The following is a 22,904-nucleotide window of genomic DNA, read 5'->3' as shown; positions in this document are numbered from 1 at the left end:
ATCCTGACAAACACTCAGTTTTGCCTAATTTTTCTGAAATGATCCCAATTTTCCTGTATGGATTACTGATAAAGTTTAAGTGGTTGGTTAGTGAGTAACTATTTATTGCAAAGCTTGGACGAAGAATTCAGAGGAATTCTGTATATTGATTTCTCTGCAATTGACTGTAGTGATGATATAGGTTTTTTTTTTGGAAATAAATATAAGCGATAGCTCCGGTGAAACACTGGCTTTTCCACTTCGGCGAGAATTTATACCATGCCTCTAAATACTTTCACATTCCTCAGCATCAGTAGAATGAGTTCTCACTTAATTCAGTCTTCATAAAACAAAGATCAAAAATAGACTAGGAACGGAAACAATGAAAGAAATATGGTCCATAAAGAATTATGTATAGGGTCTTTCAGATTAAACGCACACGCAAAAAATTTTAATAACTTCTACAAAAGTGAACCGATTTTTATAACAAAAATGAAAATAAAGCCTAATTTAGGACATTTCCGATGTGACCACCCCTTTTTTCGATAACGTTTTAAACGGTAAACAAAATTCTTAATGCTCAACTCTATCATTACGACTTCGGCGCTGTTAAAAAACCGAGTTATTTCTTCTTTAAGGGGGTATTCTAGTGTAGAGACACGCATTTCGGACGTTTTTCGAGTTTTCCGTATAAATAATACCAAGAATATTTCTAGTATTCATTATATCATTATTTGCTTTTCTATCTTTTAGCAATAGAACAAAAAATGAACGGAGAAAAAATATTCATAACTAGAATAGTTGGGAGCTGATGAAGCGAGAGGGTTCAAAAAAAAGTTGTGCCATGGCGCACACAATTCTGGCTGATTATCTGAAACAAACAGATTGTGAATCAGTAAAAATGCCGCTATCGCATGAACCTCGGACAAGTCAAAAACATCTTTTTTTAACAAAATGGCGGCCGTTTGAAAAACAAAATGCGGCTTAAAACGTTTTTTCGTACGTTGCCCTATTTTTTCAAAAATAATAAATAGAGATGCCCGTAGATTGTATCCATATAAATTCGCCATGAATCGGTTCACTTGAGATATCGTGTACGCCAGTTTGAAAAAACTAGTTTCGAGAAAAACGCGTTTAAAGTTCATTGTTATGGCTGTATCAGGTTAGATATCGCATCACTAAAATGGCTCTAACTCGGTAAATAATAGAATTTTCGATAAGTACTTTCTAGGGTATATTCTTGAATGCCTACACAACAGAAGGAAAAAAAATGATTTTTTTTTTCAAATTTCTAGATTAGAATACGTTCTTAAGTTCCTCCAATTTTTGTGGCTTATTAACAAAGCAAAGGTCATCCACGTACCCCCAGAGGAAGTAATCGACGACGCGAAATGTTGAAATTCTTACCACAAGAGGACAAGGTTTCATTAAGGCTTCGGTGGCTCGAGTAATACGATTTCACTAAAAATACACGTTCTTGAAATTGTACATCTTGACACTAAAAACCATCCGATCAGACGGAGCGAAAAGAACTTTTTATAAGGAGCTATCCGTTTTTTTTGCGTGAGCGTTTAATCTGAAAGACCCTGTAGAACTAAATAAAGAAGATACAGGTTCCGTTAGATAAACATTCAAATGCAACTAGACTACAACAAATGCAACAAGTATGTAACAGGTGGAGGTGATCTGGCGTAGTGGTAACATCCATGCCTCTCGCGTTAAAGGTCAAGAGTTCAATTCTCACTCCCGACATTCTTCCAAAAATGGAAGTAAAAAGTGACGAACCAGCCAAATGAGTTGAAAATCACTATAATACAGATAAAAAAAAGTATGTAACAGGTATAAGACTTTTAGAAATTAGAACATTTATTTCTTGAAGAAAATCTATAAGGTTGTTCACTATGTTCGTGCGACCACTGATGATGACCAAATCGAGACGCTGAACAAGAATAATCCACGGTACATAACAAATGAATTAGTAGTTTCACTATAGATATCTAAAACCACTCTAAAACCAAATCGTTACGATTTGACGGTTCCAACATATTTGTGAAGAAAGAATTCCTGGTTCGCCAGCATCAATTTGTTTTCCGGTTAAACCTTTCATTGAATGTATCTCCATCTTCATAACACAACGAAAAAAAGTGGATTTGGTAGGATTTGAAATGAATCCTGTATTATTAGTTTCGACCAAGGAACCTGTCGATAAATTCCCACAAGTATTGCAACTGGACAAATTGAGGCTGGCGAATTAGGAGTTCTTTCTTCACAAATATGTTCTCCACATTGAGATTCACAGAGAAAATTTATACTGTGCTCATTCATGCCAGCAAGTGTTTCTCTAGAAATTTCAAGTAATAAGTAAAAAATACCAGTGATTAAAATTTCATACTCAAAAAAATTATACCTAGCTGTTCTTCATGACAAAAATCTGGAATCTGCACCGTTCAGAATCTGTACCAGAAAATACAAAAAAACTGTATCTTTGCAGACAAAAATGTTTTTTTTAATAACTCAACAATGATCAATCAACTGTCTCCACTGTCCGTTCTAACTGGATAATGGAATAACAGAAGGAAAACTCTTACGCCTAAATGGTTACTGTGTAATGTGCTAATTATAAATATGATAAACATGTGACATGACAAAATTCGGCTCTGTTACAGCTGAAATGCTAATGAGCCTATAATAAACAAAAGGGATAAAAAAAATTGTTCTTGTGGCAACACTGCTGTAGACCACGGATTTACTATCCCCGACATTCACATTGCGGATTTAGACTCTTATTGCTGGTTCAGATTCAAATCCAGTTATCGTATCCAGGGTGTTCATATTCAAACTCCAGATTCTGATCTTTGGGCTCGGAATTCAGTGTTATAGATTTCAAACACCAAGGTCTACATTTTAGAGTATAATCTCAGACTTAGATATTGAACTCTGTGTTTAGAATCTGTCCCGAAATGGAATTTTCGATTTAAGACATACGTCTTCGATTCGAATTCCCATGTACGAATCGACTATTTAGATTCCTATGCATGATGACCTAGAAAATTATTTTTATCTCTGTCGGTATTCAGGAACATTTCGATTCTTAAACCCGATTTCGGAGCCAGGTTTCAGATTCTGGATATATGACCCTTTAGAGTTGGGTCCAGCTTCGTTGTTATAGCTCCCAGACTAAAAATACTGTTCGAACACTAAACTGGTATCGTTCCTTAAGTTTCACCATGTGATTAGCGCTGACGTCACTAAATAATCATGTTTTGAGATGGCTTTCACTTTTCTCTAAATTTAATATTACTGATAACGTAAAATTCAAATAAACTGAGACTCGGCGCTCCTCTTATCTGTTTGATGATGTTTGTTGTTTTGACGATTTAAAATCGAAACCGGGTCTGGAGGATTACCGTGAATTCGGGATAGAAATGATAACGTTGATCGTTGTGATGACACATCGGGAAGTAATCATACATCACATTAGAATGAAACTTAATCTGAAGGTAGAGTCAGGTTAGGCAATTTGTGATATTTCATATTATGAATGTTTTCGTTCATAGTTGTAGACCCCTGATCTGGGTGTTTTCTAGTGCATTTATCAGCATAATGTCGAAATTTGAGTTCAAATTTCGTTAAGAATTTCGGTGAGTCGTAGCGACATAGAAATTCGGCCTTTTCGCACAAAGTATATAAGTGAATAAAATTAATACCTTGTTGGAACCCTGCTGTACAACTACAGAGCGCGTGTTTTGGCTACTAATGCCACCAAAGGTTCTATTCATTTTTCACTTTTGCTACAAACTCATTGCTTATGTAGAAATGTACATGAGGAGGTTCATGGATCATAACGAAATTATCAACATTCATTATTTAGCGATAATGTTTAGTGTTGGTTCATAGAAACTTTGTCGCAAAAGCGAGTGAAGAATGGTACCAATACTTAGGGGCTGTCCACATACCACGTGGACAACTTTAGGGGGGGGTAGGGGGTACGAAAATGTCCACGATTGTCCACGGAGAGGGAGGAGAGGGTTCAGATAATGTCCGCGTGGATACATAAAATGAATATTTTTGAAAATACAATAATATCCATAACCAATAATGAATAAAATCTGCTCTGCATTTTTATCAAATTTCAATCTTGCCGCCCCTTGCGAGTACTCCGTATTTATCAATAAGAGACCATATTTTTTTCATATTGTTGAACTGTTTCGCTGAAATGTGTATTCTGAGAGTAACGCATATGAACTGAGAGTGATGGATTTATTTACATTGGCAGAAGAGGATCATATGTTCCGCCAGGACGAAGACACCACCAAAGTATGTTAGAATCTTGTAATTTGAAAAATGCACGACATAGTTTTCTTAGGTACGGGTTTTGTTGTTGTATCTGTCTTCTGAGAACTCCAAAGGTGATGAACCAAAGGAAAATGAACAACAAATCACCTGGTGAAGCTTGGTCACGTAGAACGCTACAATATATCGGTTCCATACTTTTGCGTCTTGGGTCTGGTGAGATTGTAAAGAAATTCCGTTTTATGTGCTTCTACAAAGCTTCGATAGATTCTAACAAGAACTGCTTATAACTAAACGAAACTAAAGTCGGCGATCCAGAATAAAATAACTGAATTAGCCAATAAAAAGACGTCATATTCCATCAGGACAATGTCAATCTTCCTTCTCTTTGACAACCTGACCGAAAATGTTAGGTTTGCCTGAGAAGTGCTATTTCACCCGCCGTCCTCACCAGATATTGTACTTTCCGGTTATCAATTTTTCAGGCTACTTTTCTTGAGCGCAATAATTTCGACTCATTGGGTAGCATAGAAAAGAACCTTGTCCAGTTTTTACGAGAAACCAAACAAGTGTTAGGAGGTTGGGCTTTGAAATTGCGGAAGGATCGATTCAGCAATACCTTACACTGTGTAAACTAGGCATAAGAATTAACCAATCAATATTTTAAAAAAAACATCGCAAAGAAACTCGATGTTTGGACATGAATTATTGTAAATTTTTGCTACATTTTGTGAATTTTTGACTGAATATTCATCAGCAAATCGATCACGGTGTATAGAAATGGGTAAAATACGATATTGTTCGCAAAGATCATGGGATAAGCAAGACAAACCACTGCAAATAACATCAAAGCCAGGATTAAACAAAAAGGGACGCGGTGTGTATGGTGGAATTGGAAGCGAATCTCCGATTATGAGGAGTTACATAGCCAAAAGATTAATTCAGTGGTGTACGGTTCACAACTGGATAGATTTCACGAGACGATTATGGAAGAAACCACCAGAATCAATCAACAGAAAAGTGTCACATAAATCTTCGAAGACGCACCAAAAAATTAGGGCGATTAATTGGGAAGTTTTGATGCATCCATGGTTTATCCCTGACCTTGCAAACATATTTGTGATCTATTAAGAAATGATCGAGTTATAAGCGTCCGAAATTTTTAGACGTAGTCCAACGTCAAAAAACATTCAGAAATTAAACAGAAAAACGCGAATACTTTTTAAATGATCCAAAACATTCGAATAATTGTGTGTCTGTAAGAATGATACTTTGGATTTTTTTCCCTTAAAGTCGGCACGAATTCGGGAACAACCTAACATTTTCCAAGATTTACGAGGTTGAACAAAAAAATCATTGGTAGATGAAGCCAGCGATCACGATACAGGTTTATTGTTCATTTGAGCCGCCATTTGTGTGTTAAACAAACTAACACTACATAATTTAACACGACATTCTTATAACTTGAACAGCATGATGATACCGATATCGATTTTTTATCACTGCTGCTTTGTTCCGCGATTCCAATAACGATTTTGTAATGAAGCCCTAGATTTCATTGTCTGATTTTTTTTTTGAAAACATATAACAGTTCGGCTGAAAAGTATATGAGGTAACACAGTAAAACGATTTTTTTTTGTAAAATTCAATTTTGTTTTTCAACATAATTGCCTTCGAGAGCGATACAGCGATTATAGCGATCTTGCAATTTTTCGATACCATTTTTAACTCTTTCGGTTTTTCCTCAAAATAGGCCTCGGTTTCGGTAATCATTTCATCATCGGTCTTAAATTTCTTGCCAGCGAACATTCTCTTCAGGTCTGCGAACAGAAAATAGTCGCTGGGGGCCAGATCTGGAGAATACGGTGGATGCGGATGCAATTCGAAGTCCAATTCACGCAATTTTGCCATCGTTTTCATTCGTTTGTGATTTTTCCATTTTTTCACAATAATAGAAGTTGCCTCACTCTCAATGCTGTAACTCACGAACCAATCGACCGATTGCTGTCAAATTTTGACACGTATCCATGATGGTGCTTTGTCAAGTAGATTTTTGCAAGAGGCTCCATCTAGACGTCAACCTTATGAACTTTTCATCCGAACTGTTACAGCTCAACAAACTTACGTCGGCAAATAATTGTATATGATTATAAAGAATGATAATAAGAATAATAAAAAAGAACTCCCGAGAATAGAGTGATTTTTTTATATGGATTTCAGCGGTAAAAACAACCTGACAGCATAAATGGAATTTAGAAGAAACTAAAGAGCGATACAAATAACTTCCCGGAGAATGTTGGAGAGAGAATAAACGAATTTAAAATAAACCGTTATTATTATTTAAGCTAACATTTTTATCCATGAAACTATAGAAATGAAAAAATGAAATTTAAGAGAGTTTCAATTTTATTTTGATTTTTTTTAGAAATAATTGGTGTAATGGACAACAGGGGGAGGGGTATAGGAAATGTCCACGTTTGTCCACGATGGAGGAGGGGGGTGTTCAAAAACATGATTTTTCTGTCCACGTGGTATGTAGACAGCCCCTTATGAAGATGAAGACGCCACACAGTAGAAAAATAGAAATATTTTGAAAAGATACAACTCACAGATACAGCGAATGTTCAACAAATCTGGTCATTCGATAAATTACGGAACATCATAACAACTGCATACGGTACTGTGCAATATAATCAATGAGGGTTGTTAAAATGACATCTACTAAACTAACTGACGAATGCATGTTCAACGCTTTGGACATCTATGTTTTGATGAGTCCATAAAAATAATCATAAAAATTCCGAAAATGGATCCTCAACTCGTAACACATCCCTCTCAGTGATTGCCAAATATTTGAAACGCTATTCTGAAACTACCAATCTCGCTGCACTTTATTAGAACCATCAAATTTCGATAATTCATATTATGGGCGGCATTCTCATGAGATCTACGAAATATTACACACTTCAGAATGCGCGGCGCGTGCACTCGAAATTCTAAACCATCGTTCGAAGCAGATATAAAATGTGTATGCAGATACATCTAGCCGACCACCTCGTGTCCTCGATTTCTCGGAGAGATCGGTCTATTCTTACCCGAATCCGGTGCTGCCGAACGCTGATCGTCGATTGGGCGTGTTTGCCGCCGTCCGATTAGGAGTGTATTTGAAAATTCCGGACATGATTACTCATTGGAGGCTTTGCGGCTCCCTCCACCTCCTCCGGTGGCGATTTGATGAGAAGTTTTGGTTCCCTCTCTGCTACTGCACCACTTACACACGTCTCTATTTCTTTCCCCCTTTCCTCTGAATCTTTGCGGGGGCCAAACAATCAAAACAAACAATAAATTCCTCACTATTGGCACCAGGCGGCTTTTTACTTTCGCCTTTTTTCTATCTCCCCTTTCAAGACACACGTCGTTCTTTTTCACTCATGTTGTTTCTACTTTTAACCGGTGACCACTTTTCCCTATTGCGCAGTTTTGTTCTTGTTGAAAAAAAGCACCATGTTTTCTTTGGCAGGGTAATTATTCACCCGAATTTGCCCGGTGTTGGGTTGTTTTTCTTCTTGTTCCTGTAAATATGCAAAATTTTGTTTTCATGAATTTCCCGGCTGAATGCCAATCTTTCAATGTCCATGGTGGGAGTGGGAGGAGCTTGTTTGGATGATACGTTAAATCTTATTTGTTCCGAAAATGCACGACGCCACAAATCGAGCGTCGTGTTGTGATCGTATACTATGATTGATGAGTGGGAGCAAAAGAAAAAAAGATTTTCGCAAAATTGCGCTGTTCGGTAATCTATTTTCTTCGCGAAAAAATGTAAACACAAATTAGCTCTTAACAGGAAGACAAATGACGCAATGGGAGAGCGTAGAAATGTTGTTGATCATGGTTTTCATCAGTGATAAACTACACAAATTAACAGACTAGCAATATTTTTTTCAGAAATAAATAATTTTTCCTCGATTTTTCTTATATTAGCAACAATAATTACAAAAAAAGTCAGTTGTTCGAAATATTAGAGATAGAAACTGGTTTGTTCTTTTTGCTGGTCTAAGGCAATTGTATATGGAATCCAAGGTTCGTTTACAATTAAAAAAAAACTGTGCGTGTGATCATATTTACAACACAAGGTCAGTAAAACTTATTAAGCAATGGATTATTATTCATGCAACTGAAACATCGCTTTGAACTTGCCCAATCTCCAATGTCAGGATGGCTAGGAACGACTGACTCTAAGATTATTCGAAAACGTTCTATTGAATCTATTCGACAACTGATAAGCCAAATTGATCTCCTCCATCTTATAATAGATATCGAAATACTTTGTGGTTTAACAATACAGAGCATTAAAAAAGTCACAACTGAATTCCAAATAGCAGTTACACAAGCATAATGTTCTACCTGAATAATGATTCTGATTTTGCTCAAATCTTGTATATTATACACATTATTCCTGAATTGGGGTGGTTCAAAAAATTGGCTTACTGATTTTTCTGAGATTTTAATTTATTGCTTTTTTTTATTGATATATTTTCATATTTTTTTGAATTATTTAACCACTCGACCGATTTTCGATTTTTTGTGTTAGGAATTTGAATGAACTTTTTATGAAAAATACTGAACCTGTCACCAGTCTACTCTTTCAGGGGTATGCTTCAAAATACCTTTTTTTATGGTTTTTGCGTGTCGGGATAAAAAGAGTTCTGAGAGAATATGTATCATTTAATAATAAAAATATATCTCAAAAATGAAGTATCAAGAAAAGGGCAGAAGGCTTGCGTGGTTTTGTAGAAGCGTTTGAAGATGATTACAGCATACAGCAAAAAAATAAACTTTTTCCCCTTTTTCCAAAAACAACTTTTTGCAAAAAATCATAAATTTCTAACTACTGGACCGATTAGAAAACATGTCGTCTACTGCTAGTTCGAGCGGAAGTGTGATTTAAAATCGAAAACGGCTCATTTATACCTAAATAAGTTGAAAACGAGCGCAGCTTAAATTGCAATATTTTCTCTCTCTCTCCACATTGTCCGTTCACTTGTTGCAGTGCTTGTTTATTGCATTTGCATTTCAAGCAACTGATTTATACGCGCTTGTTTCACAGAGATATATAAATATTGTACCTCGCTGATACAATAGTTGCTCGTTATTGACAGCACGGCTAGGTAATCACATAAATGAACCGAACAAATCTATGGGAACATGGAAATGCCTATTCCAATTGTTATTGATTAAAATCATTTATGGAGCAGAGGATCGTATTATAACAACGTTTCCAACCTGTTTTGTACCCCTATTGAAAGACGTAGTCCTACGTCAAAACACGATAAAAGAAATGCTCTGATTTTTCTCAAATATTGTATAATCATTCCTGGTCGGAGAATTTTAGATCCGCGTTTTTTATTCCAGTTTTGGGCTGCAGTATTCTGTATGACGGTGGTGTGAGACATCAGCCTTTTTGCCGAATTTTCCGAATTCGCTCATTTTTGAGAATGTGCATCTTCTTTCCACGATTTTTTTACAGTTATTTAGGTATATATATGAGTTTTCAAGAAAAAATACTCAACTATCAAATGTCTACTTTGAGGCGAAAACATAAGAAACATGGTGAAATTTACGAAATAATAAAAAGCAAATTCGAAAATTTTCGAATTACCCTCAGCTTCAACATACGCATACATACATACATAGTTTTCTTCCGAAATTGTTTCTTTGTCGTACATTGGTGATCGATACCGGCGACGCCTTTCGAACTTTGGTTAGTGAATGATGAAACACTTCTCAAATAGAAAAATAAAACAAAATAGGCTCCGATTTTTCTCTTTCTTTATACATTCAACATGACATTTCGGACCCATATTTTGGATTTCGCTCTTGAGGTACACCATGCTGATTTGGGGTGGTTTGTGGGAAAAAACAGGAATTGTGTTATATCTATGGTATAACCGCAAGGGTGACGTAGGACTATCGTTGATTTAGAGATCATTTGTTTGGAGTTGAATCAAAATCCATTCTGAATGAATGAATAAATGAATATTTGGGGGACTTCGAAAACGAGAGCGTTACGTTGGAGGCACAAGGTTTTATGCATCCAATATAGGATACGAAAAACCTTGTTCTGAAGAATAATCTTCAGAAGCTTTCCTGCTAACTGCACTTGATTGACAAATCACAAAACCAAATGTATTATATGGATATTTTATGGATAGAAAACATTAAAATAAACTCTTTCGCTTGAATGTAATTTTCAATTCCAAGGGGAACTGGCAGATTATTTTCCAGCAACGATAAGATATTTCCACATTTTCCTCGATACTGGAAGCCCACCAGTGGTTAATACTAACTCGATAACCACCTGTTAATAGCACTTGATTGAAAAATATTTGGTCACAGTGTTACATGGATAGAAAACATTAAAATAAACTCTTTCACATGAATGTATTTTTAAATTCCCAGAGGAACTGGCAGATTATTTTCCAGCAATGATTAAATCTTTCCGGAACTTTCTCGATGCTGAATGGCATCCAAACGGAAAGAATTCTGCGCGTGTATGTGTCGATCCTTCGCCGTCCACCTCCTCCAGCACGTTAGGCAACGATGTTGTCTTGTCGATGTCCACACGAAAAATGAATGCGTCTCACCACCAGAATATCGCTTAAGTATGCTCTTTGTGCGAGATTGAATCGAGAGAAGGTGTGGTTTACGATGGCAATTTGGAAGGCAAACTAGAGGGGATTGAACTCTCTGAGCTCGAAACTTTCGGCGACTGAGCAATAATCGATTGCGTGCGCATACAATATTGGATACGGAAATATCCTACTGATGGGGAAGAATAATCTTCAGAAGCTTTCCTGCTAATTACACTTGGTTGAAAAATTACAAAATCAAATGTATTTGATCGCTGTGTTATATGGTTAGAAAACATTAAAATAAACTCTTTCACATGAATATATTTTTAAATTCCCAGAGGAACTGGCAGATTATTTTCCAGAAATGATTAGATCTTTCCGGAACTTTCTCGATGCTGAATGGCATCCAAACGGAAAGAATTCCGCGCGTGTATGTGTGTATGTAGCGATGTCTTCCCGGAGAACCGTTTGTGGCATCACTCTTCTCCTGATGGATTCCCTTCTGGCCTAAGGTGCACAAACAGGCTCTTGGTGACACCGTTCATCCGCGCTTTCATGATAAACGAAGAGCTTCACCACAACAGCGACAACATGCTCCAATCGCTGTTCAATTAGAACTGAGTGGATTTCCGAGCGGCGCTCGCTTATATACTGATTGGTGATTTCAATAGCCTGTTTCGAGAACAATTTTAAAGCTATTGAAACAAGTTTTTGGATCAAAAAGTAACAAGTATATAACGCGTAGACATTTTATCTTTCGAATGAAGTGTTCATCATACCATTTCGTTCAGTTGTTCAGGAGCTATTAACGCTCAAAATCTCGGTCTCCGGCGTAACGCTTTCGATTTCGAAACTTTGATTTTACACCCCGGTATAGAAATGAAAGACGTAGTCCTACGTCAAAAACAATCTCGGAAGAAAACTTAAATACCAACATTGAGTTTTTAACGAGATTTGACGGGTCTACTAATTCCATATAAATTTCACTCATATTGATTAAATTTTCCTTTTCGAATACAATTTGGTTCGGATTAAGGGGTTAAAGAAGGTCAAGATTTTTTAAGTTTATTAAGTTTCATGTTTTGCCTCAAAACTACCATCATGATCAAATCTAATGGTGGATAATGTGTTGAATTATAGAGACTTCAAACATTTCAGTTCATTCGCTTTTAATAAAACTAACTAATGGTACGGATACATGGCACTCTTATGACAATATCCGAGACACGACCGCTTTGGACGTAGGACTACGTAATATTTTTTTTCAAATTTGTTGGTTTATCAATTCGGATATTATTTGCGAATACGTCGAAATTTCATAAATAACTCTTTAGTAAAAGTTCCGGGGACCCTGAAAAGGTTTAATGGCTTGCATGGTTTCGTAGAATTATTTTAAAAAGCAACGATTATTTTTTGCCTTTGCTAGAACGATACACTAATTTGGTTTGTTTCTTTATATCAATGTACGCATTGCACTGAGTATTTAACGAGAGGCATCTTCCGTACATCGCCATTCAACAAGCATCAAACACGCGTCTTACAGATGCGCACAGTTGCAGCGATAAAAATGAAACATCGCGAGCATCGTTTCACGACTCTTGGTCAAAACCGTCAACAAAGCTAGAAGCTTGTTGCATCAGAACAGAGTCGATACGCACGAGAGCAAATACGAATGGCAACTAAAAGTATCGAAGGTGTGCTACTCACGTATACAGGAAATGAACAAGTTCAAGCAAACAAGCAACACACACAAAGCCAAACACTGATGGCTAGAAGCGATCTATAATCATTTGCACTCTTCTCTTTTTTCGCCTGTTTTGCCATGGCAGATTCTGAAAATTTTCCTCAGAGGAGATGCAATACGCTAGCCATAGCTTACTTACTATGCAAAGGTGTAGTTTACTTCGCAAATATTCTCTTTTCGCTATCCCCTTTCATTGTTTATATTCTAGCGGCTGCACAAGTTGCCCGTTTAACAGCTCTGCTCGGGAGAGCACACAAATGGACAGAACAAATGTATGGGGAATTGAGAATGCTTCCAATTTTCATAAACTTAAAACATATACAGACTATGGGATTGTAATTTATAGCATATCAAACAAATTTTAGAAAATTCGATTCGATTGGTATGCAAATCGTTAAAATCCGTTGGCAGCAAAAATAGTTATTAACGTTAACTTTATTTCATACAAACGTGACCTGTTTTCTGATTTTGCACTCTTAATGTAAGACGTTGTCCTACGTCAAAAATGTGTATCTCGAAATCTAAGCAACATACCGTCATAAACTTTATGTAACAATTTCTTCTTCTTCTTCTTCTTCTTCAATGGCACTAACGTTCCTAGAGGAACTTCGCCGTCTCAACGTAGTATTACTTGCGTCATTTTTATTAGTACTTAGTTGAGATTTCTATGCCAAATGACACGCCTTGCAATGCATTCTGAGTGGCAAGCTCTAGAATACGCGTGATCACAGTGCAAGTCGGAGGAAATTTCTTTGACGAAAAATTCCCCCGACCAGAACGGGAATCGAACCTGAACACCCGGCATGTTAGTTATGACGCTAACCACTCGGCCACGGGAGCACTCAATGTAACAATTGTAACAATTTTAGGTTTGTAAAAAAATTTAATAGGTAGGGTCTCTTTGGTTCTGATTCTTCAAAAACCATACAACAACTTAAATTGTCTAAGTTTTCGACTGAACGTGGGTTGGGTTGGCTTACGGAACAGATTTTTGGATTTTTTTCGTATTTTTTTTTACATTTGAACAATGATGGTTATGGTATCATTTTAAACCGAGCCCTTGGATGTCCCTGGAAATTCATGCGAAAAGATTGGTTCTATAGTTATGAAATTGAGTTCCGAGATCCTACCAGATCCGAGATTTCATTCGTTGGGAGAGAGTTAAAAAAACGAATAAGATTTATATGAGGTTCAGAAATAGGTCAGAAAAAGTGCGTCAGTTTTATAGCGACGTATTTTTTTGACGTAGAATTACGCACATAGAGAGAAAATAAATTGAAAATCTGAATATCGGTCGCGTCCCGAAAAACGCTTATGACTCAATCATTTTTTTATGGAGTCGCGAGATTTTTTGCGCCATTCGATCGATCAGACGAACGCGAAAGAGAGGTTTCCAAATAGTCGAGCCGAGAGTTTAGTTGAAGTTTTCCAAATTGGTCTTTTTCAAGGCTGAAGGTGAATGAACTGAGAAAATTTAAAGCCCCCATAATTGAAGACTCTCTATCTGCATGTGGCCAATTGCGGCGCATCTTATTCAGAGATATTCAACTTTCAACTAGTATCGTAAAGTAATCCTGCGGTCGTGTCTCGGAATGGTTTTCAAACTTCGTCGTATTCGACTGAAGATCGTTTTTTTTTTTTTTTTTTTTTCCCAAAATATATTTTTTATTGAGGCACATGTGGCGTTAGCCTGACGGGGCCGGGAGTCCAATATTTTGACAAATTTTGTCTTACAACTATGTTAGTAATATGTAACCGATTACTCGCGGTTGGCTCGAGGTTAGTATTACAAGTGTTCTCATAATTGGTATGTTGCAGTCTTCGATGCTCTATACGTGTGCCCGACACGGGCTACTTCCTATTGGGATGCAGCTGACCATTAATCAGCAACGCTCCCTAGTCTGTACCCCATATCTAGCGTGGTGCGTCTTTCTCGACTCGAGGAATCCAGGATAGAATGGTCACTAGCCGGCGCAATCATCAGTTCGTGTAGAGTTGTCATGAGCGGTACAACCTTTGGCTCTTGTTGAATGATCAGTGGACTGCACAACCTTTGGCCCGTGTATCTGTAAAGAGTGTGTGTATGTATTGCCGCGACTAAGTAAAAGTTTATCGTTTGGATAGGAGGGATATGAAACGGGGACACAACGAAGGAAACATCATTAAACGTTGACATCGGCGTTTCTGAGGAACAGGTATAGATGAAGCAGAAGATCAGGATCCCGGCTACCTAAGATATCGTGTTGTAGTTATTAAAGTCAGAATCAATTCGGAGTCAAGTTAGAGTTAAGTCAGAGTTCAGTAAAAGTCTTGTCAGAGTCAAGTTAATAGTCCAGTCAAGAGTACAGTCGTCAAGTAGTCAAGTAGTCGAATAGTCAAGAGTCAAGTCAAGGGCCATGTAGTCAAATAATTAAGAGTTAAGTCAATAGTCAAATCATGAGCCAAGTTGTCAAGTAGTCAAGTAGTCAAGAAGTCAAATAGTTAAGAGTCAAGTCAAGGGTCATGTAGTCAAATTGTCGAGAGTTAAGTCAAGAGTCAAGAATCAATTCAGGGTCTAGTAAATGTCAAGTCAGAATCAAGTCAAATTTGAGCCAGAGTTAAGTTAGAGTCAAGTCAAAGTCAAGTCAGAGTCAAGTCAGATTCAAGAGTCAAGTCAAGATTCTATTCAAGAGCCAAGTTAAGAATCAACTTAAGAGCGAAGTCGAGAGTCAACTGGCCTAGGGTCAAGTCAATAGTCAAATCAAGAGACAAAAGTCAAGTCAAAAGTCGAGTGTCAAGTCAGAGTCTGGAAAAGTCTAGTAAAATTCTAAGTAAAAGTCAAGTCAGAATCAAATCAGAGTCAAGTTAGAATCAAGTCAAGAGTCAAATCAAGAGTCAAGTTAAGAGTCAAGTGAAGAGTCGAGTCAATAGTGGTCAAGTGGTCAAGTGGTCAGGTAATCAAGAGTCAAGTCAAAAATCAAGTGTCAAGTCAGAGTCTAGTGAAAGTCTAGTAAAATCAAGTCAGAGTCAAGAGTCAAATCAAGAGTCGAGTGAAGAGTCAAGTCAAGAGCCAAGAGTTAAGTCAGAGTCTAGTAAAAGTCAAGTCAGAATCAAGTCAAGAACCAAGAGTCAAGTCAGAGTCAAGAGTAAAAGTCAAGTCAGAGTCAAGTTAGTGCCAAGAGTCAAATCAAGAGTCGAGTGAAGAGTCAAGTCAAGAATCAAGTAGTCAAGTAGTCAAGAGTCAAGTCAAGAGCCAAGAGTCAAGTCAAGAATCAAGAGTCAAGTCAAGAGCCAAGAGTCAAGTCAAGAATCAAGAGTCAAGTCAGAGTCTAGTCGAAATCAAGTAGCGCCAGTGTCAAGTCAAGTCAGATTCAAGTCAGAGTTAAGTTAAGAGTCAAGTAAAGAGTCAAGTGGTGAAGTAGTCAAGAATCAAGTCAATAGTCAAATCAAGAGACAAGAGTCAATTCAAAAGTCAAGAGTCAGGTTAAGAGTAAAATCAGAGTCGAGTAAAAAATCAAGAGTCAAGTCAGAGTCTAGTAAAATTCTAGTAAAAGTCAGGTTAGAGTCTAGTATAATTCTGGTAAAAGCCAAGTCTGAGTCAATTCAGAATCGGGTCAAGAGTCAAATCAAGAGTCGAGTAGTCAAGAGTCAAGTCAATAGTCAAGTCAAGAGCTAAGCGTCTAGTGAAAAGTCAACACTAGAAAAAGTCTGGAAGAAGTCAGAGGCAAATCAGAATCAAGTCAGAATCAAGATTCAAGTTAAGAGCCAAGTCATGAGTCAAGTGGTCAAGTAGTCAAGAGTCAAATCAAGAGTCGAGTCAATATCGAGAGACAAGAGTCAATTCAAAAGCCAAGAGTCAAGTCAAGAGTCAAGGCAGAGTCAAATCAAGAGTCGAGTGAAGAGTCAAGTCAAGAATCAAGTAGTCAAGTAGTCAAGAGTCAAGTCAAGAGCCAAGAGTCAAGTCAAGAATCAAGAGTCAAGTCAAGAGCCAAGAGTCAAGTCAAGAATCAAGAGTCAAGTCAGAGTCTAGTCGAAATCAAGTAGCGCCAGTGTCAAGTCAAGTCAGATTCAAGTCAGAGTTAAGTTAAGAGTCAAGTAAAGAGTCAAGTGGTGAAGTAGTCAAGAATCAAGTCAATAGTCAAATCAAGAGACAAGAGTCAATTCAAAAGTCAAGAGTCAGGTTAAGAGTAAAATCAGAGTCGAGTAAAAAATCAAGAGTCAAGTCAGAGTCTAGTAAAATTCTAGTAAAAGTCAGGTTAGAGTCTAGTAAAATTCTGGTAAAAGCCAAGTCTGAGTCAATTCAGAATCGGGTCAAGAGTCAAATCAAGAGTCGAGTAGTCAAGAGTCAAGTCAATAGTCAAGTCAAGAGCTAAGCGTCTAGTGAAAAGTCAACACTAGAAAAAGTCTGGTAGAAGTCAGAGGCAAATCAGAATCAAGTCAGAATCAAGATTCAAGTTAAGAGCCAAGTCATGAGTCAAGTGGTCAAGTAGTCAAGAGTCAAATCAAGAGTCGAGTCAATATCGAGAGACAAGAGTCAAGTCAAGAGTCAAGGCAGAGTCAAATCAGAGTCAAATCAGATTCAAGTCAGTATGAAGTCAATTTATGTTAGGTTCATCTAAGCAATATAAAATCAATCAATACTCAGAACTTATATTTCTTTTTCATTTCAGACCGATACACAGAAACTACAAGTCTGGCTGATCAACAACTTTTGCCGCAACCTACTCGCAATACTGGACTATACATCAGCCATGGTGAAATTTAGAAGAAGAAAAAATACAAACAGACTATATATCGTATATTCAAAACAAAAAATTGAACGGATTATTCTTCAAAGAGAAAAAAATAAAAAGTAATCAAAATCAATTGGAGATCGAATTCAATCTTGATGAAATGGATTGGTCCACTCTGTCACATGACCTGACCTCCGTGAATTCCATACCTCGAAGCTTTGCCGCGCTAATCCAATATAACGGATACACTATTAAATATTAAAATTATCAACACACTCCACGAATTGATCCTGTTATTTGAAACTTTTGGGTATGGATATGTTTTTTTACTGTTATTATTTTAAACTTGTCAAAAACAAAATTGACTCATCCGAACATGCCAAATATTTTCAACCAGAGTTCAATATATGATCGTTTAATGAACATTATAAATAGAGCGAATCGAAATCAAAGAGGTAAACCCAAAGAATACGAGACAAATTTCAAAAGAATCAAACCATTATTTCGAACATCTCTGAAGAACAAATAAAAATTCTTTTATTATATGACCAACACAAGAAGTTTTTATATGAGAATGGGGATTCAATGAAGTTAAATGCGGCAGATGAAAATGTAAATTCAGCAGCGGAAATCAAAAAAACTTATTCCTAGCATTCCATTAGGCATCGATTTCAGCGAATTCTGGAGGATTCATGCAATCTATTCCACCAACGAAATTAGTTCAATGGACAATGACAAATTCACGGTTCTCTGTATACACAATTGTTTCGCTTCGATTGAGCCGTCTCATCCTCCAAGCGAGCTCGTAAACCAACAACATTGTTATTGAGTTTCCAACAGATGACTTCATTGTCTGAGACTTTGAAATATCGTCCGGAGAGAGTTGCAGACGAATTATAGCGCATTTATAAGGCGGTAAACTATTTGATTTACCCTCGCAATACATATTAACGAAACAAGGTTTCTCCTTTCGACGCATCGTCAGGAAGTCTGCCAGAACGCGAGAACACGAACAGAAGCAACAGACAAGGAAGTGTAAATATTTACGTTCGTTACAAAAATTTGATCGTCATTGAAGCCTCGCGCGACGCTACGATTGTCGCGGAAAATATAACCCACAGAAAGAATGACGGGAGGAAGTCCCGTATTCGACTCAACTGACGTATGCTGCTGCCATAGTGCCATAAACACAGCGAGGGACGAAAAAGGAACCAGCGCATCGATGCAGTATTGCAAAACAGACACAAACCCATCTCTCATCAGCCATTTTCTTCGCACGCTTCAAACCCGCACTCGTTGAAGGAGTGATTCATGGCAAATGTTCCATCCCCTGCAGATAGCATAAACATACGCTTTTGAAACCCGCTTCCCGAGCATCATCATCGTCATCCACTCGGAGCACTGATTTACTGGTTCCCCATCCAACCAACATACAAGGGACAACCTTCGCGGTTCCAAGGCAATACACATGACTTACGGTTTCCATGCTAATTAACACTGCACCCAGCGAGGAGGAAATGCTCGGATTCTGGTTCATTTCCTTTGCCAGCGCGACTTCAAACTGAATGAATGAATGATGGCACTGTTTAAATTAAACAAACGCACAGGAATCACGGATCAAATTTTCACACTCTCTCCCGCAGAGACGAATATTAAATATTAGTATTTTTAGATTGTCACAAGTGCCGTCGTCTCTCGATCCCTCTTCTGTGACGGAAGGCCAAAGCGCCAATGGAAGAAACTCGAAGCGCCCAAAGCAAGGGTTGGTTGGTTTGTTTACACGACAACTGCTGTCATAGCAACCGTGCGATCGAACCGGGGGGAAACAATGGCGATGGCGCACGAGGCCTTCACAGTCCGCGGTCCAGGCGAGATGCAACAAGTATCACATTCCCTCGAATGCAGCGCAGCTGGCAAATTGCGATGCACCGCGTTGAAGCGATAACTTTCGTCGATATTGGGCATATGATATTCAAATGAAAGTGATGTACTTTTCTGCGTTTAATTTTATGGCAGTGAATTGAGTTCACCGGGAGGCGAACTAGGATTAAGCGATGCACTCGAATATATCTAGTGGAGCTCCACTTGAGAAATTAGTGCACACAAGAGTGCATCATAGAAAAAACTGGATCACAAGAGCACATAGTGGTGCACTTCGAGAAAAACATTGCGAAACGCGCAATACTTGATGAAGAGAGTGCATCATCGGGATCGTGGAGAAAGGAAGGAGGGCTGTGGTTCGATGAAAGATCTGAGTAGCTTGTGTGTCTTATCCCGTTGGGGATCTGACTGATTTGATTATCGGTTGGAACGTCGCATTTGCTTGGCTAAATAAAGCACTCGAGAACACAATTGGAAGATGTTTTGCTCCACCTCCTTTCTCTGGTTAGTGTGTTTCAGGGAAAAATAATTCAAATGAAAATAAAGGATTTGATGATTAGTCACCAAACAGAGTTTGGTTGCGTTGCTCTAGATTCTATTTATTTTATTTATTTATTTTGATTCTGTTGTATACCATGGTGATAGTGTTTTCTATTTCCCATTTCTTCTAGAGTCTACAAGAAATGGGAAATAGAAAACACTATCACCATGGTACACAACAGAGTCAAAATAAATAAATACAGAGTTGAGAATATGATCGTTTTTTGTGAGCATAAACACGATATCAAATAAACATTTGACTGTAAAAAAAATTGTTCACGTTGGATCCCGCATGATTTGACAATTGCCCAAACAAGTAAAATTGGTGCAAAAACACTGGAGGAATTCGATCGATTTTCGCCAAATACCGTGTATACACTGGATTCTCTTTTTACGCGATTTTTTTTACGCGACTTTTTTTACGCGATTTGCTTGAAATTACGCGATTTACTCAAAATTACACGATTTTTTTACGTGATTTTCTCAAAATTACGCGATTTTTTACGCGATTTGCTCAGAATTACGCGATTTGCTCGAAATTACGCGATTTTTTTTGCGCGCACGCAACTATCGCGTAAAAAAAGAATCCAGTGAAATCTATACAGTAAATCCAATAAAAAAAAATAAAAAAATTGGTTTACTAATTTTCGGGTAATTTTTGACAAAATTTTTAGTACATTTTTGAGTGTATGTATAATCTTTGAACATCACCTGTCAAATGTGGGAGTCTTCGTAGCCGAAATTCCGTGTTCGCTACTAAGTGAACCTTCATGAGCTCATAACTCAGGGACCTCAATTAACGATCTTTGTGGGTTATTCGAGCTACTACGATCACGCAATAATCAGCATGTGATGGTGATTCCAGCCTCTCACAGTACATACGGTCTGCTGCATCCGTAATTGATGCTATTGATAACACAACAAAGGAACCCTCATATCAACAGTCCCGCTGTGTATGGTCCAACTCTGAACATTGGAAAAATAGGAATATTCTTACGCCGAAAAAGACGACATTGTTTAATTTACAACAGGTGTATCGATAAGATAGGAATATAATATACGCTATATCGGACCAATTTGCTTGTCGCGAGAAAAGTCTTCAAAAAAAATTGCGGTGATTGTAGGCATCTGGAAATTGTTTACTGTGTGAAACATCCTCTTCTGTCCACGGAAAACGGGTAGTGGATGACCAAAGTACGCACGCACTGCAAATGTGGTGGAATCGGTTAAGGATGAAACGAAGCCGTCTTGAAAGACAATATGCACCACGTTATCATTGTTATAGCTCCTCCATGCTAAAAGCTAAAAGCGATTGAACTTCCTCAGAACCAGCTAAGGGTAACCAAAAGTTGGAAACAATATCCATATAAAAACAATAAAGAATTATATGTAGAATAATACCAATTGACAATGCATGACAATTAACACAAGTTCTGTGCCCATGAGAGCCTCATCTACAAAAAAAAGGGTCGCTGACGATTTACAGCGAATGATTATCCAAATTTCAATTTATTGGAATGTAATATATACCCGTACTTTTTACTCTGAGTATCCTTAGTAAGTATCCATGTTTCAATACTAAAAATTTTTTGTATATCTTATTCAAATAAGCGTTGTTAGAAAAAAATCGTCTGTTTTGTGCGTTCACTTCTATTCAATGGAAAAAAGCGGCGTCGTATACGAGCGAAAAACTTTCACTATCTCACATAAAAACCGACGTTAAAAAGCAATGTTGCAAATCGATATTAAAACCAATGTTCAAAATCGACGTTAAAAATCTACATTAAATATCAACCTTAAAACTCGAAATGGAAAACGTCGTTAAAAATCGACGTAAAAATCCACGGTACAAATCGACGTTAAAAACGCTAATAAAATCAACGTAAAAATCAACACTAAAAATTGACGTTGAAATTTGGCGTAAAAAATCGACGTTAACAATTAACGTTAAAACCCGATGTTGAAAATCGACGTTATAAACCAATGTTAACAATTGACGTTAAAAACTGACGATAAAAAAAAATATAGGAGGTTGTGTCCAAGATACGACCGCATTGTTGACGTAGAACTACGCTGTTATTTTATATAAGTCGCTTGTTTATACCTGCGGATATTATTCTATAATGCTGTGAAATTTTAGAATCAACTGCTTAGTAGAATAATCTCTGAAATGGTTTTTTCATTGTAGAATCAGTTGACGATAATTGAGTGATGATTCATTCTTGCCCTCGCAAAACAATACTTTAGCTGATCGTATGTCGCAATTTATTTCATGTCAATGCATTGAACATTTACCGCGAACGTTATTCCGGTGGCCTTTACGCAATTGACATAGACTCGGATACAGTCCATTATATACATGTTGCACCAGCACCATCATTCTACATCTCATAACTACATCAATAAATCTTTGGCACCACATGGAAACAACAACAATGACAACACTTGAAAGTATCAAATATCATGCTACATGTTATTTAGTATTGCCTCAAAAGAATCGCACCTCTAGGCATCGTTCGTACAACGTAAACCAAGCGCCAAACAAGCGTTCGCCATAGCATGCATACAGAGTCATACATTGGTGGCTTGAATCTACTAGGAATATAAACACTTCTCATCATTTTGCGCTATTCTCAGAAGAAACGCTTCTGTTAATATTACGGGCCTCGAAAAAGTAGCATTACTTTCGCATTCTCGAGAGAAGCGCAGCTGTCACCCTTAGTGGAGGACGTTTTGCTACTGGCAAGCGAAGCCTAATCACATACAAAATTCCAGAACAACATTTACTTTCTTGGTGACTAAACAAGCAGAATAAACTCTTTTTGTTAATATCAACAACCTCGAAAACAGTAGCATTGCTTCATTATGATCAAGATTGCTCTGTTCGGGAAAGCACACAAATGGACAGAACAAATGTATAGGAAAATGGAAACGCTTAAAGTTCCCATGAATTTTAACCATTTACAAACCAGGGGATTCTAATGTATAGCATATTAAACAAATCTTAGGGAATTTCCGATTCGTTTGGTATGTAAATCGTCAAAATCCGTTCGCGGCAAAAATAGTTATTAACGTTAACTTTATTTCATAAAAACGTGACCTTAATGAAAGACGTGGTTCTAC

At 37.3% G+C, this 22,904-nt stretch overlaps 1 protein-coding gene across 8 annotated transcripts in view; it reads right to left on the bottom strand.

Annotated features, from left to right (window-relative positions):
- The window catches only part of LOC129775990 (centrosomin), a 96,712-nt gene that overhangs the window by 24,533 nt on the left and 49,275 nt on the right, over positions 1-22,904 (bottom strand). For 4 of the 8 annotated variants that reach the window (XM_055781318.1, XM_055781320.1, XM_055781321.1 and 1 more), the window contains exon 2: positions 7,368-7,844. The exons of 3 other annotated variants lie outside the window; for them this stretch is intronic. In XM_055781318.1, the coding sequence (XP_055637293.1) occupies positions 7,368-7,453 (86 nt within the window). In that variant the 5' untranslated portion in view covers positions 7,454-7,844. Of the gene's footprint in view, positions 1-7,367; positions 7,845-18,837; positions 18,982-22,904 lie in introns of those variants that run through there. One more of the 8 variants, XM_055781324.1, reaches the window with a different exon arrangement.

The sequence above is a fragment of the Toxorhynchites rutilus genome, chromosome 3, assembly GCF_029784135.1.
Source record: "Toxorhynchites rutilus septentrionalis strain SRP chromosome 3, ASM2978413v1, whole genome shotgun sequence".
In the NCBI taxonomy this organism is placed as follows: domain Eukaryota; kingdom Metazoa; phylum Arthropoda; class Insecta; order Diptera; family Culicidae; genus Toxorhynchites; species Toxorhynchites rutilus.
This window is presented reverse-complemented; position numbering and strand designations above follow the sequence as displayed.